The 17,009-nt window shown below is 34.4% G+C and overlaps 1 protein-coding gene across 4 annotated transcripts in view; it reads left to right on the forward strand.

Annotated features, from left to right (window-relative positions):
- Positions 1-17,009, forward strand: part of LOC121997227 (cleavage and polyadenylation specificity factor subunit 2) — a 43,526-nt gene that overhangs the window by 5,347 nt on the left and 21,170 nt on the right. For all 4 annotated transcript variants that reach the window (XR_006116249.1, XR_006116250.1, XM_042551538.1 and 1 more), the window contains exons 2-7: positions 2,798-2,966; positions 11,344-11,440; positions 11,517-11,643; positions 11,746-11,861; positions 13,397-13,491; positions 13,567-13,718. Coding sequence is in view for 2 of the 4 variants with exons in the window: in XM_042551538.1 (XP_042407472.1) it covers positions 2,798-2,966; positions 11,344-11,440; positions 11,517-11,643; positions 11,746-11,861; positions 13,397-13,491; positions 13,567-13,718 (756 nt within the window). In the remaining 2 variants the exon portion in view is untranslated. The remainder of the gene's footprint in view (positions 1-2,797; positions 2,967-11,343; positions 11,441-11,516; positions 11,644-11,745; positions 11,862-13,396; positions 13,492-13,566; positions 13,719-17,009) is intronic.

A 17,009-nucleotide genomic window follows, 5' to 3' on the forward strand; every position in this document is an offset into this window, starting at 1 on the left:
CAATTACCGAGATCTCCACCAAGAGGCAAGCAAAGGTCAACCTCTCTCGAGTTCGCGTCAACTTGTCGGTGTACAGCGGCCTGCCCACCTTAGAACCGATCATGCTAAGTACCTTTGGCATCCAACAGTTCGGAGGGAGTTCATGAATTTGAACCCACACCGGAATGAACCTCCCGTCCATGTGCTTCAAGAATAACGGAATTCCAAAGGCAAAGTAGGACCCTCCAAGCAACATGTTCTCTCGATCCTCAATCGTATCAAATCTGTAAATTACCTGGCCACTTTTGTGCATGAAAAATTTGTAAGGAACCCTCCATCTAGAAGCCACAGCTTGCACTCCGTCCCTCGCTGGGTGTCTTCCCATGAAGCGTTTGACCAGACAATAGCCCATTGATTCCTCCAACCATTTCAATGTCATCATAACCAAACTGTATTCTTCCCCCTGTGTTCTTGTGCTGATGTAAATGTGTTGCCATCTTCACCTTCTGATTATCTTTGTAAAGACCAGCCCAGGACCTCCCATGTTCCTGAGCCCTTCCCCACCAAGACAACCATCTGTTGTCGGACGTTCAGCATCTCCGGCCGGCACTTCAGTTACTCCAGCCCCTTGATTCTGATCAGCAGCCTCTTCCTGATTCTGATCACCATCCGCAGCCTCCTTTGTCTTGTCAACAAGTGATTCCAATTCAGCTAGAATCACAGCAGCATCTTCTGCCTCTTCCTGCACATTCCCAGCTTTTTGAGGACCAAAACAAAGTGGTGATTGGGTTTGGCCTCTGCTTGCAGCAGTCCCCTGCTTCCTCCTTGCCATTTTGGTGCAAAAGACAAGGGTGCAACCCCTGCAAGCAGCCTGCAGCCACAAAAAACGGGAGTGATAGCCTGTTTGGTGACCTACATCTAGGCCAGGAAGGCCTCCGGCGATTGTCGGAAAGCTTGAAAATGAAAACACAGCAGTCTAGCGGTCTCTTTGCACAAGGAACCCTAGGACAAAGCCTCCGCCAACACAACGCTATCTGCACCTTCTACTCCAACTCTGGCCACCACCTCCACAAGAAACCACCGCCAACTCCAGGAGAAGCACTGCCACTGCCGTGCACAAGTTCCCTCACTGCCGGTGAGAGGAAAAAGAGGCTACACGGCCGTCGGAAGAGCAGCCCAGCACCTCCTATCCAACTTCCAGCCACCTTCCCTCTAGGAATCCTAGAGGGAAGGGAGAGCTTCTCTCTCATCACCTATTCAACTTTTGTCTCTTTCACTACTACATATATTAATAGAAAGAATATTGAATGCGCTTACAATTAGTCGTTCATTTAAACAATATGCTGAATGATCTTAAACTAAGTGGATCCTCTCTCTCTCTCTCTCTCTCTCTCTCTCTCTGTTTGCATACATATATTAAACTTGCCTCTAGGGCATAGTTGAGTTGGTCATCACATGGTAGATTTGCATAATTGAGCAAGGGTCGATTCCCGCCAAAGTCGGAGTAAAATATCCTCCTACATGGTGGCCTACTCGGTTTCTTGATTTACCTCTCTACAGATGGCTGTGGAGCATCCGGCACCAGCGTATAACCTTTTGCAGAATATATATTAAACTACCTCAAGGAGGGAGAAAGAGAAGACCCTAATATTTGTGTCCCCTACACATATGTAACGAGTTATATAACGGTTAATAATGCCTCCACTTTCCAATCAAAGGAAAGTAAAAGTCTAGCAGGTTCTTCATCAATCTTTATTTGAAGAAGCTTTATTGTGATACAAGGTTTCTTGGCTTAAGCATACAACATCACAGATAGAAACTAAATTTCCTTGACTAAGACTACTTGCCAAGCTAAAGCCTTTTTACTTGTTCTAATAATATAATAGAAAAAAGGTTCGATTGCTCATAATTGCCAAATCATTAGCTCTTGAGGATGGTCAAAATTAAGAATTGTAATAGTTGCATACTTGATGGTTTAAAATGTGACAGTTGCATGATATTGTATTTCCTAAACTAGCAACTGATAGTAGTGAACTTTACTATGCTCTGAAGATTGTTAAATCTATTTCCATCTTTGTGAGATGCCTTTTTGCATGCATATCATGTTCAGTGCGGAAGTAACAGTGTGTTGCTTCTGCATTCTCACTCACCTATTTCAGAATCTTTATGGGAGTACTTCTTTTAAGTAAAAAAACGAACATCAGAATGGAAGCACAATATGAATCCATAATAATGAATAGTGCTACCGTGCAAGCATGAAATTTCTAATAGAGCAATGATATGCAGAGGGAAAAAAATCTCAAGGAAAAGTTCAGAGATAGACATATAAATTCACGGCCCACCAATTTCACTTTTTGTGGGCCCATCACTCTAGATTTTTTCTCTAGAGTTATTTCATAGTAGTTTCGTGTGTTATTTCTCTTTCTTTGGCAGTAGATATTTTTCAGTTAAAATGAATATCTCTGGCATCTTTATTATTCACATCCATTTTTTGTTAGATCATTGCCAATTGGGTCTTTCTGTCACATCTAATAATACATGACATTTCATCACCATTTCAATAACCAAAGAAGTTTCATAACTATCAAAATTTTACAAGGGATATGCATTAAATGCTAACCATGTCTTAAGAGTGTAAATTAGAATAACTTTCCAAACAACTTCACGGTCACTTTTCTTGTAGAGACATGATCATGTTTTACTTGTAAAGATGCATGCATTACTATGCTATTTTTTAAGCTGTGACTTTTCAACATTACTATTTTCGTGCATTCCTATAACCATTTTTCTCATCAGTAAACTTCCTCTAAGTACGCAGGGTATCATCAAAAGTAGATGCTGTTTTACTGTCACATCCAGATATTCTTCATCTAGGTGCTTTGCCGTATGCCATGAAACATCTTGGGCTCACTGCTCCAGTTTATGCAACAGAGCCTGTATATAGACTTGGTCTTTTGACCATGTACGATCACTATCTTTCCCGACGAGTAAGCATATTCTCTACATCTTAGTTATGCTACAATACTCATGTACTGCCTTACAAATGGCCTCCAATGGCACTGATTTCTTCCTCAATTCCTTTTCAAGTTTTATTATTTCTTCTACAAAAGAATATTTTTAGCAATAATATCTTTATCTCTATGTGTATTATCTATTTAGCTTAAATTCATTTCTACTCTTATCTAGAAAGTCTACTTAGTGTTGATGTGGGAAAAATTATCCACTAACTCCAAAAGCTACTGAATGAGTGGCATGTGAGTTATGAAGATCAACAGTGGGAACAGAGGTTCGATCTGTGTGCTCTTAGTGCCACTACTGTGAGAGTAACCATGGCCATTTAGTTTGGTCAACAACCAAAGCTTACTAAGAGGTTTGCTTGGATCCAGGGGGACACTTTAGCCATGTGGACTTTCACTGTTAACACATTCGCTTTGAGATTATAAAAAGTTGCCAAGGGCCACAAAGATTAGGAGGAAAGATCAGCAGCAGTACCACATAATGCTCTAGGTGATTTTTGGGTGATAACTAGTCACTACCTTGGACTAGTATGTTAGAGATTTGCCACTTCACTACAACAAACCCAACTGGTCCACTGAACCCTACAATTCAGTTCCACCCTAATCATTAATCCTCAAGCTAGCACACCGATCTATTTCTATTGAGCTACCTATTATTCGTCCGAACTCAACCCACTTTGATCCCACTTTGATCAAGCTTAAATCAGTTCGTCTATGCTATGTCTAGCTCTTCTTAACTTTTATCTTCAATAACCAACTTTTCTAACATGAGATCTGAGCTAAACCCAAGAACTAATCGACTTCAATATCTATCATGTGTTGCCCATAATAGATCAACGCCATCTATAAGAAAGTTTTAAGCATGGAGACAAGTAGTGAAGAGAAGTACGTAAAAACTCATTTAGCTCTCTAGTGAAGAGGATGCCTAATGCCACAATCAGGCAAGGAGTTGAACTTGAGGTTTCTCCTTGCAAAATAAAGAAAGTACTCAATTCTAATGCCATAAGCTTGGAGGTTCCATCTAATTCAATGATGATAGGTAAGGAGACATGGGAAGCAATGAATTATTAATTGAAGCTGATTGTCAGTGTGGTGGGATGAATGCTCCTCTATTTAGTGAAAGGAAAGAAAGATGTGTCAAAGGCAAGTGCTAGAGTGATGGGTAATATATTAAGGGAAAATATGAAATTTGATAAGAAAGTAAGAAAGATGATTTTGAGCAACTGAGATTGAGAGAGAAGACTATCTCACAGATTGGTACTAGGTGCATCGATGAGGGTTATATATGGAAGAAAGAAGTGAGGTAACCAAAAATTAAACCCTGTTACATTGAAAATCCAAGAGGAAGTGGAACCCACTATTCTAGAAAGTGGCCTAGGGGATTTAGGTTAAATCATAAGGTGATTACTTCACCAAGTAATTAAATGCCCCATATGTTGGTTCTTCCAAATGGCAATTCAGGAGGATCCTCCAGGTGGTGTCAGTGATCCACATGTGTTCATTAAAAAATCAATTTAATTTTAGTAATTGGTTCACTTGAATAAAAGACAGAGGATGATAATAAGGAATCTAATCAGGACCGTTTATATATTTTTTTTCTCTTCTTAGGAAGGGTAGGCTATTATGACATTAGGTATCTGTCAAGGATTTAAATTTTGTGCCATGTCAGTTGACATAGGCAAAATTTATTGTTCCGCCCATTGACCGACAATGTTACCATACCAGCACTGCGATCGTGAGGTTGTTGTGACCTCGCGACGGCCTCGTGATGTCGCAAGGGTGCCGTGACCCTCCCGGTGGCCTCCACAGGGTTGCGACACTCGCGGTTGTTGCATGATTTTTTTTAAAGTTAAATTTTTTATTTTCTAAATAGGTATTTTTTATTATAAATAAATTATTAATTATAAAATTGTTATATAGTTGTTAATTGAAGGGGAGCCTTGGCGCAACGATAAAGTTGTTGCCATGTGACAAAAAGGTCACGGGTTCGAATCCTGGAAACAACCTCTTGCAAAAAACAGGGTAAGGCTGCGTACAATGGATCCTTCCTTGGGACCCCGCATGGCGGGAGCTTCGTGCACCGGGCTACCCTTTATAGAGTTGTTAATTATAAATAATAGTTATAAACATATTATTAATAATAGTTATCAAATATTAAAAATTATTTTAAAATTTTTTAAAATTAATAAAATATTTTATAAAATAATTAAAATTTTTTAATATATGTTGAAAATTGAATCTGAATTTAAAATATTCTATCTTTTTCCAAAATATAATTATTAAATATTTTAAATATTTTTTTAAATTAAAAATTTACAAATACATTCAAAAAATAATTTAAGATCTTCAAATAATTTTATAATTATCTTTTAATGTTTCAAATAATTTTATAATTTTAGATTTAATTTTGAATTTTGAGAATTACTTATTTTTTAAAATATTTTTTGTAATTTTTTGCCTTTATGTAGCTGCTATAAAAATTTAATATGCATTATTTTATGAGAAAATATTGAAATATGAACTCCGTACTTCAACATTTTGAAATATAGCATCAATAATGAGCATATATAATAATCAAATATTAATAAAATTATTTTTTTAATTAATATACAGTTATAATTAAAAATTTTAAAAAGTAGAGAAATGTATTAACATGGTACTATATGATACCGAAATTGAATCAGTCAAAGACCGAAATTCCGGCAGGTCTCGGAATTTTAAAACTTGGTATCTGTTGTAGCATGAAACTAATGTCATATCATTGTGGTTCCTTTTTTGCATTGTGTCATAGTTTATGTATAATTTGTTTGATTAGATATATATTGTTATATACATTTTATTGTGTTATGCATTTTCTCCATTGCAAGGAGGAATTTAATGTGTAATGTATTTTATTGTATTTATGTGTTTATTTATAATTATCATTTGTTTACGTATGATACGAACTTATTTTGATGGATTGATTAATAATCATTGTTAGTTATTTATGTTAGTCATCTATAATGTTACTACATTCCATTTTTTCCTAATATTATTTTAAAGCTAACTGGCTACTTCTTAGTGGGTCAACTGTGTAGGGTGATTGCCTATCGCCTAAAATCACATTTTAGAATCTTATTAGTCCCAAAGAACTTTCAGGTTTTGAACATAGACACATACGATAGGAGTAGAAACCCTTGAGCATGTCCACACTTTTAATTCCTTAATGTCTTTTCATGGGCCTTAGATTCCTGATTATATTGAGTTCTCTAACACTCTTGAAGAGGGTAGCATAGTGATGGTTTGCTTGATTATTGCTTGGAGAGATTGTAAATTTCAAGGTGCTTAGTCAAAGTTTCCAAGCATATTTTATAAGTAGTAGTTAGATAAGGGAAGTGTTAATAGCATGATGAATTGAAAAATGGGATTGTTAAGCCATTTTAAAATTCTTAAGTAGATAGATGATTCTCATCCAACTATTCCGTTGATGACTGTTTTCAAATATGCCTTAATGCCTTCTTGGTTCTCAAATTCTTTATATCAAAATCCTCTTAAAGATTATGCTGAAGTGTTATATCAGGCAAGCAAATATGCCATTACTAGCAATGTGATACAAGCTAAAGTGACATCAAATGTTAAGGAGCTGAGAAGGTTTTGTTAGTAGATGTATATGAGGGAATATGATAGGCATCCTAATGCAAACATAGAAACTAATAATGCAGATAAGCAAATGACTTGGTGAATAATTGTAGAAGAATTTAAGATTGGTAACTTTGTAGATAATTTTTTTTATGAGTGCTCAATAATTTAGAAATTGCCACATTTTCTATTTTGGTAATAATCACGAAATTAATTATTATTTTCCCAAAGGCTAGCATATTTTCCATATTTAGATTATTTATTTCCTCATTTGTTTTAGAGTCAGGTCTTAAAAAGGGATTTAGAGTCTTATCTTTCAATCAATTATAATATTACTTTCCTCTGTATGAGAATTTCTTTATGTGAGCTTTGTTATCTCCTTTGCTTTATCAATTTCATTCTAATCTTCAGTGTGATTTGAGGGTTTGATTTGGTGTTATCACGTCCACCTGTAAAGGGAATACACATGAATGAGAAGTGTTCATGGAAATAAAGGATCAAAATTTGTTGTTGCTCGAGCTGCAACTATTTTAGTTTACGTTTCAATAAGGACAAAACAAAATATTGCCATATCATCCTGATCATGGTAATGATACTAATGGATGCATTCCTTTAAGGTTTCAAACTAAAAAATTGATCAGGAATGGTCGACTAAGGAAGTTGGTCAGACCAAAACAAGAATGCACTGAAAGAGATAGAGGAAGAATTGAGGATGAGAAGTTGGATAAAGCGCCAAGCCAAAGTCATCAAGGGAATATTTGTTTAGGAAAGATACTTTTAGAAAGTGAAATTTGGTAGCTGAGTTTAATAAAGCTTAAGTCAAGGCCTTTTGAAATTGTGCAAAGAATTAGATGTTTTCCTTGGTCTATGAGGTAATGTGCAGCTACTGAAATTTTCTTTGGGGAAGGAGTGAGGCTATAAGATGAGGATATGAAGAATTCATTAAAAGTTCTTCATTTAGATATACTTTTTGACTTGGTTAGCCACTGTATTAATGGTGGAGAAATCTAATTGGAAGTGAAGGTGACGTTATATTTCACAAGCTTGAATAAAGTCTGCTCACAAGACTCTTTTCTGCTTTCTGCTACCTTAGATCAATCAGATGGTGGCCAATACCAGGCAATATGAAATGTTGAGTTTTTTGAATGCCATCTTTGGGGACAATAAATCAGGAGTAATAGAAGACTAACCAGGACTAGCGACATTTGAGGAACTGACTGAGACATTGTAGGAAGTTTTAGATTTCTTTGAAGCTGAATGGAACAATCTTTGATGATATGCCCCGGTTTCTTACATTAATTGCAGAATTTTTTAGTACAATTAGTGGCAATGTGCCCGAATCCTTTGCAACTATAACACTGAAAATTATTCATATCTCTACCTCCTTTAAACCTCCCTTGAGTACTGTAGGCAACATGAATTGGAGTAGAATATTGAGCTTTTTGCTCCAAGGCAGCTTGTGTAATGAGACGTTGTTCTTCCCTAGAAGCTCTCCTACATAAATATCCAATAAAGGAATTAGTTCTCTGTTCGTCAAGTTGAACCTGATTACTTCAAACTCCTCCCTTAACTTTATTAAAAATTGGTCACGCTTGCTAGTCTCATGCACACTTTGGATAGGAATGAGTCCTTCAGGAGGTACACTTGCATACACAATATTGGTGTACTCAGTCCAAAGATTTCCAAAGGAAGAATAAAACTCTTGGATTGACATACTCCCTTGATGACCCAACTCGAGTTCCAATTGAAACCTTTGTGCTTTATAACTTTGGTTGTAAATTTTCTACAAGTAAACCCACATGTCTCTAGAGGTTTTATAAGGCTTGAGATTGAGAAGTATAGAGGTTCCACACACACTTCCAAGGATCCAAGACATAATCTGAGCATCCTTCACCTCTCACTTCACATATGTCTCTTTCTCCTTGCTATTAGGTGCAGGATTCATCCTATCAATATGATCCCATAATTTCGTTTCCCTTGACAAAGATTTGAAATTGAAATGCCTAGGCAGAATAGTTATTGCCATTAAATTGAACAGGAAAATGTTTAGATTGTTCCAAAGACATGATTCAATTAGAAACAACTACTAAGAGATTAGGTCTAAAAAAGACAAACTAGAAGAACACGAAAAAAACAAAACACTAAGATCTTGAGCTAGACAAGGAACCAAACACAAGATGAAATGATCTTTAGAGTTTTGGCTCTGATACCATGACAAAGAAATAAACGAGAATTTCTTAAAATGTTTTTCTATCTTATTTCAGTAAGAGGATTACAACATATAGACATCAAGAATTATCAAATCTCTTAATCCTAGGGTCTAATGAAGGAAGAGATACAGTCATAATTACAGCTTATCTCAAATCCCTTAATCCTAGGGTCTAATATAGGAAGAAATACGTCCCCTCAGGGCGGTACGGTGATTGAGGCATGGGGTGTTGCCACATGAGGTCTTGGGATCGAAACTCGGCGCGTTCGAGCATGCCTTCCCCATGCCTTGGCCTCCTGTACTAATGACTAGTAGCCACCCGTGATTTATCTTCTCCGTATTGGCCTAGGGATGGGTTGGCGGGGGCACTGGGTGAGTGAATCACCTTTTTTGCCACATAATATAGGAATAAATACAACAATAATTAAAAGGGATATATACAACAATAATTACAAGGGATATATACAACAATAATGGAAATCTTGGAGAGGTAATCATAGGATATACAACTATAACAAAAGGAAAGAAGAATATATTGACAACCAAAGCTCAATGTCTAAAATGATAATATCCAATTAAGTTAGATGGAGGAGTGTATATCTTATCTGTATTAAAGCAAGCATGAAGGAGAAAAGACCTTGGATACAATACTTATGTCTATCTTCTCAAGTGTTGGTTCAATTACTATTGATGGCTGAGTAGTACTCTTCCCAGTTGGACCCTTCAGTTTCTGGCTGCATGTGGGATGCAGGTTATGAAGATTGTGGTTCTTCCATCTAGGTAAAGTAGATGAATAAGCAATTTGATCGAGTCGACTTCAATTTCAGCAAGGAATCAAAGTTAGTTTAAGTGTATGAAAACCATACACATAGAAGAAGTATATGGATGTAAAACTGGAACTTTAGTTAAGTGTGAACAGGATAGAGGCGGTAACTAAAAAGTAAAAAGTTAGCACAAAGAAAGGAAATACTTGAAGACAGAGATATGTTCTGAACTGGAGACAACTTGACCAGGGAACATTTGCAGCAATAAATGAGCAAAAGAAGAAAATTTTAATTGACAACACAGTTTATAGGAGATGTGGAAAAGTGGAGAGAGATTAAGTTGGGATGGTGGCTTGAGGCTGGTAATAATTAGGGGAAATAAGAGTTATCTTTAGGTAATAATTATGGAAGATTAAGATAGATTTTGTTACATATTCTACCAAAACACTTCATAGAACTTGATTTAAGAGAGAGGAACTGATCTGGATTAGATTACCCACTCCCTTGAAAAGTTGAATGAATGCATACGTGTGTTCTGGAGGTTAACAGTGTGAACAGGAGATGCTTCCTTTGGGACTGAGAGAGCGATGTATCTAGTCAGTTTGGTCAATAACCATAGCATACTAAGAGAGCAGCTTAGATCCAAATGGACACTCCAGCCATGTGGAGCTTCACTATTGGCCAGGAACTCACTTGGACTGGGCTGCATGGAAGGGGACCTTTTTTTGAGGAGGAAAGATAGCAACAATATCAAAATTCTGTATGATTTTTTAGTGCCACCTCAGACTAGTCTACCAGAGATTAGACACCATGGTACAACCCAACCAAAACTGTTCCATCACGCTCTACATCTTGATTCCATCCTAATCACTAGCATCCAAGCCAGCTACACATTAATCCATCACAAATGGGTTGCCTACAGTTTGACCAGAGTCAACCCACTTTAACTGGTGCAAATCAGTTCAGTCATGCTAGACCTGACCCAAGTCCACTTCATGGAACTCTTCTGTACATGGTCTTCTCTAGCTAACTTCCCAACTTGAGGTCCTAGCAAGACCAAAAATTAGCAAACTTCTATATCCTACGTGTGTTGCCTATAACTAGTATTCATATGATAATGATCATTGAATGTTGATAGATTTGTGACTTGCAAAGCAATTTGTGCTTATTATATCAAAAATGTAATACAAGCCTCTTTCAAGATTGATGTGGCTTTGTGTGCTGCACTTTCTTATTATAGCATACTATGGTGTTATGCATAATTTATACACGGATAATGGTCTGACCATACATGCACACAACTTGCCAGCATTTGAGAAACTTTGGAACAGCAGAAGGAATGCTTGCAAGGCTCATATTCACATTTTGTTATGTTCAAAATACTTTCTTCCCAGAATTCAGATGACACTTATTCAATAGTGATTGCATTTCTTTTCTTATGTAATTGATAAAATCTTGTTGATGTTTGTCATTCCTATCTTAATGAAAAAACAGATCACTAATAATTATTTTTTCTTCTTAAATAAACATTCATCAGACTGAAATTAATTCTTAAATAAGAAGGAATTCAAATACTAGAAAAGTTAATGTCTACTTCTATAAGTAGAGAGTTTTCCATACACCTGAAGGATAACTTCTGCATTATTTCCAATTTAACATGCAAACCTTTTTTTTTGAGGTTTTCTATTTAGGTTTTTGTTTCTTCTATTTTAATTCTAAATTTGTTCTCTCTCTCTCTCTCTTCTTTAATTTGCAGGAGTGCTCTGATTTTGACTTGTTTTCTCTGGATGACATAGATGCTGTCTTCCAAAATGTTACTAGGCTCACATACTCACAGAATTATCATCTTACTGGTTAGCATTTACCAAAAGTGTCTTATGTTGGAGCAAATGAACATGAAATTGAGTTGCTGATATGTTTGGTTAATAGATAAAGGAGAAGGAATTGTTATAGCTCCACATGTGGCGGGACATCTTCTGGGAGGTACTGTCTGGAAGATTACCAAGGATGGGGAAGATGTAATCTATGCAGTTGATTTTAATCACCGTAAAGAACGGTAACAGGAGAATTCTCTTAGTTATGGAATCTATGGAAGCTATGTGCAATTATATTTTTCTGTATGGTGTAAAATGTGCTAATTGAAGCTGTTTGTTGTTAGTCACTTGAATGGAACCGTTCTGGAGTCCTTTGTGAGGCCAGCTGTTCTGATAACAGATGCTTTTAATGCTTTGAACAATCAACTCTACAAGCGTCAAAGGGATCAGGAGTTCATTGGTATTCCTCCATCGATGATACATAACAGAAATCATTTTTCTAATTCATGCATGAACACTCCTGATGGTTTTCTTATAGTTTTAATAATGCAGTAACTGCCTTATTTAATGATAATGAAATAATGCAGAGGAACACCTGCGGTGTATATATTTTATAATTAAAATATTGTTCTTCCTGGTATTGTTGATTTTTTTTTTTTTCAATTTTTAACTGATGAATTAGTCTTGTACTCACTACAACTAGAAGTGCTGGCCACTAGTCTGAGCATATGATTTTCATGTTGACAGATACTTTATGACTATGTTTTCTCAAAGTGCTTTTGACGGTAAAGCGCTTTTGACGTTAAATAAGATATTAATATTAAAGGTGCTTTTACTCAAAGCACTGCCTTCCAAAAGCCATTTCTCCAATGCTGGTGAGGGAGTACTTTAAAATCTACTTTTCCATAGCAGTTTTTAGATACTTCTAAAAATCAATATAAAAATTAACTAAACAATAATATATTAAATAATGCTAATATTGAATCTATAAAGTAATTGAAAATATTATTTTTTTGATATATTCAATTTAATATTTAACATTTTAAAATTGATGTTTAATTCAATATGTTGTTAACATAAAATAAAACAAATATAAATCATTACTTATATGTTAATATTGTGCAGATTCTATTGAAAATAAAAACTATTTAAAATATTATTTATTAAATTATAACGTTGATTATTTAATAGTATGAGCATAAGTAATTGGAATAATACTTTGATAATTAAATAATATCATTATGATTAAATTAAGCATTAAAATTTGTTTAAATAATAGAAAACATTTTTTTCCTGTTAAGTATACATTAAAGTATAAAAGTTATTCTATTAAATTAACAATATTGTTTATATGTTAGGAAATATTAAATATATATTAATAATTATTATCTTTATTGAATAATTGTACAAAAGGATTCATAAAATGTAAGTAAACACCAGTTTGGAAAAACGAATAGTGCTTTTGAAGTTTTATTTTGAATGTAGAATCACATTATAATATTTTTATAATAAAAATAATAATTCAATCACTGAGATATTTATATTGTAAAATAGTAGTTAACGAGATTTTTTTTTATATTCCATATCAAATAAAAGTTTAAAAGTCAATATGTAAATATCTAACTATTTTAAATTTTAACTAATGGGGTAAAATTACTAAACTATGCTTTTACCAACACTGAGTGTTGTAAAATTACTTTGCAGTTTGATTTAGATTACCAAATAAGAAACTATCCTTAGGCAATGCACTTTGCCATAATACTTTTGTGCCTAAATGCAATTTTGAAATGCAAATGCAATGCCAAACCCATCCTAAATATTGGCTACTGTGGAATCTGGCATGACGATGCATGATGTATATCTCTACAATCGTTAATGGAAAATGGTAGCTCTTCAGTATTTCTGGACCTCATGTTGCCTGTGATCTTTGCTTTACAATATAATTACTATATATGCTTAAATGTATTGTTGAGGTAAAAATTTCTTTTTTGTCAGATGCTATACTGAAGGCCCTGAATGCAGATGGAAATGTACTTCTTCCAGTTGATACTGCAGGAAGGGCATTGGAGCTTATTTTGATTTTGGAACATGTTAGTCTTTTAAATTTTATATTGCCCCTCTTCTAGATTGAGAGGTTTCTAAAGTTAGTTGTTGCGCAAGTGCAGTATTGGTCACAACAGCATCTCAGTTTTCCTATCTACTTTCTGACAAATGTGGCTACAAGTACAATTGACTATGTGAAGAGTTTCCTTGAGTGGATGAGTGATTCTATTGCAAAATCATTCGAACATACTCGTGATAATGCCTTCTTGTTAAGGTAAGTTTCCTTATACTTGTTGTAATTCCATACACATGCCAATTCTTGAAGGTTGATATGATTGTAATACATTTGTGATTTGCATTTAACCATGCTCTCTTTCTAACTTTTTTTTCTACAGTTCTTTTTATAACACAAGCTTGGACTTCTATGCAATTGAATTTTCCTTGATCATGTTTTTATTGGTTTCTCAAAATATAGTATGAGAAAATATGATTTTGCAAAGTTTTAATAAAAGTCTGTATAGATTTTTTTTTAGATAAGTATATTTAAAAAAAATCTCATAGATAGAGTTTTTATTAGAAAAGTCATTATTTTATGAAAAAGACAATTTTAATCTATAAAAAGGGGTTAGGATCCCATATATTGAAGAATCGAGTTTATATAATTTTCAATTTACAACATGGTATCAGAGCTAGAAGTTGTAGAAACAACTACTACAACACAATCAAAAGTTATCGTTTGATATTAACAAATTGGAGAGTTGCAAAATATCCTTGTTGTCTGTAAACTAAATGGAAAAATTATCTTAAGTGGTCTTAGCTTGTTCCTATTGTGCTTAAAGGAAAGGGAAAACTAAGTCATGTTACTGGTACGGGACAAAACTTAGAGATCCTCAGTTTGAACTATAGGGTGAAGAAGATTCAATGATTATGGCATAGCTATGGAATTCAATGGTTCTTGAGGTTAGTGACATGTGTATGTTCTTAGCTACTGCTAAAGACATTTGGGATGTAATGTAACAAACATTCAAATGTAAGAGATGTGACTCAAGCATATGTGAATACATTATTAAATAAGTAAATGAATTGTAAAACTTATATCAAGAACTTGATCATTATAGGGTGATCAAAACCAAATGTTTTGAAGATGCTGTTGCTCTAAAGGACTTCATTGAGCAAGATAGAATTTATGGTTTTCTTATAGGACTAAATCCGAAATTTGATCAAGTGAAAATTTAGATTCTTGGTAAGTAGGAAGTTCCATGCTTTAATGAAGTGGTAGCAGTTGTTCAAGGGGAGGAAAGCAGAAGAGAACTTATGCTTGAATCGCGAAACATGGAAAGCTTGACTATAATAGCTAGTGGTGGCAATAATTTGACCACAAACACGAAAACGTTATTTCTTTAAAGCTAAAACTTAGACAAACAACGGCTCCTATTTGTGATAGCTTCATCATCTTTAGTTTTGGAACTTCATTCTTCTAATAATGATAAGATTTAACTTCATAACCACTAACTTCATTTAAATTCATTATTAGAACCATTAAAACTTTATTTCCATGCTTATTCCAAATTATATATGTTGAGAGTGTCCATTAGGAAGTGTGTGAACTTGCTAAACACAAACTTGCACCCCTTTCTAGTAAATAATAAAAGAAACTCTTTTTTCCTTTTATCTCATTCACAATGATATGTAGAGTCATTTTACTACTAATAATTGGATCTTTTATTGACAATTGTCCTCACGTTACTTGATGATTTTTTTTTACTTAAACATAAATCTAATGGTAGTAATGTTCTCTCAATTTCTTGTTTCATTTAGAGAAGGAGGGCCTTGACACAATGACAAACTTGTTGTCGTATGACCTTGTGGTCACTAGTGTGAATCGTGGAAACAGCTGTAACGCAGGTAAGGTTGTGTACAATAGATCCAATGTGGTCCAACCGTTTCTCAGGATCTCGCATTGGCTGGAGTTTCGTGCACGGACTACCCTTTTATTAAAAATCAATTTAGTGTCAATATCAAAAAATTTAGAATACATAATGCTAGAGAATATTTCAATCAAGTCCTAACTCCTTATTTTAAAAAGAAGGGATAATAGATGAGTCATCTTATGTTAATATACCATAACAAAATAGTATTGTAGAAAAAAAAGTAATCTCTTATAGTTGCCCTTCTATCCCAGAAAATGTGCCTAAATTTTTTGGGAGGAATCAATTCTAAGAATCATTCATTTTGTAAATTGTTTGCTTTCCAAAATCTTGGGGGTTCATGATTCCAATAGAAACACTCTTAACATTATAACGTTATATCCAAATATGCACATTATGGATAATCTTTTTCTTAGGAAGGCGTGTGCCATTTGTTCATGTGCATAGTCAAAATATAGGGAAATTATACCCAAGGATGTTAAAATATGTATTTGTAGTGTATTCCTCAACTTAGAAAGACTACAAATGTTATCATCCTCCATCAAAAAAGTTGTATGTCGATATACATTACTTTCAATGAACAAGCGTCTAACTTGACCACACCTTATGTTTAGGAGAGAATTCTATATAGAAAGATAAGGATGGAAATTGTTTGCTCGACCTGTTCTTATCTTCAATGTCTAAGTTAGTATTTAAGTCCATGCCAAATCTTTGTGTCAAATCCTATGTTTGAATTTGTGTCTGAATTGGTTCATGAAAATTCCAACTTTGGTATTGTGAATGTGAAACTTGAGAAGGTGTATTCGAAGGAAGATGGATGTCTTTGAACTAATACAAGTCCAAGAATCTAAACTAGTTCATTAACAATTTTAAATTCTTCATTAAGTTGAGTTGAATCTCATGTAGGCAATGAGGACTTAAATCTTCTCATTGTTGTTAGAAAAGGAACACTTGAATGCACAAACGGACCTTCATATCCTCTTGTAATCTTCCTATCTTTTCAACTGTTTTCACTATCACATAAAACCTTCTTTATTAATGTGAATACTATTTTCATCCCTACCTCCTTATCCGAGGTATCATCCAATGAGAAATGGAAACAATTCATGAATGAAGAAGCATTAGAGAAACAGTGGCACTAGAAAATAATCAAATGTGAGAATTGCAAAGTTCAAAGAAAATGGGTGTATATAGTGAAATAGATAGCAGATAGATCAATAGAGAGGTATAAAGCAAGGTTTGTAGCTAAAGGCTACACTTAACTAATGAGATTGATTATTTAGAACTTTTTCTCCATTTGCAAAAATGAATACTATTAGAATTCTACAATCACTAACAACTAATTATAGTTGGGAGTCACAATAGTTTGATGTTAAAAATGCATTGTTGCACAGAGAACTAGAGGAAAATTTATATGGAGGTCTCACTAGGATATGGGAATAATTTAGATGCTCATAGTGTATGGAAATTGTTGAAAACCTTATATGGACTTAAATAATCACCACGAGTATGGTAGATTTGCAAGAGTTTTGATTGCTATGGCGTATTGACGAAATATATTGTTTATTCAATACTATTCTTTAGGGGAGCCGCCATGGGTGTACGATGATGACATAATAGTAATAGGAAATAGCTAT

This window comes from Zingiber officinale, chromosome 6A (assembly GCF_018446385.1).
Source record: "Zingiber officinale cultivar Zhangliang chromosome 6A, Zo_v1.1, whole genome shotgun sequence".
Taxonomy (NCBI): Eukaryota; Viridiplantae; Streptophyta; class Magnoliopsida; order Zingiberales; family Zingiberaceae; genus Zingiber; species Zingiber officinale.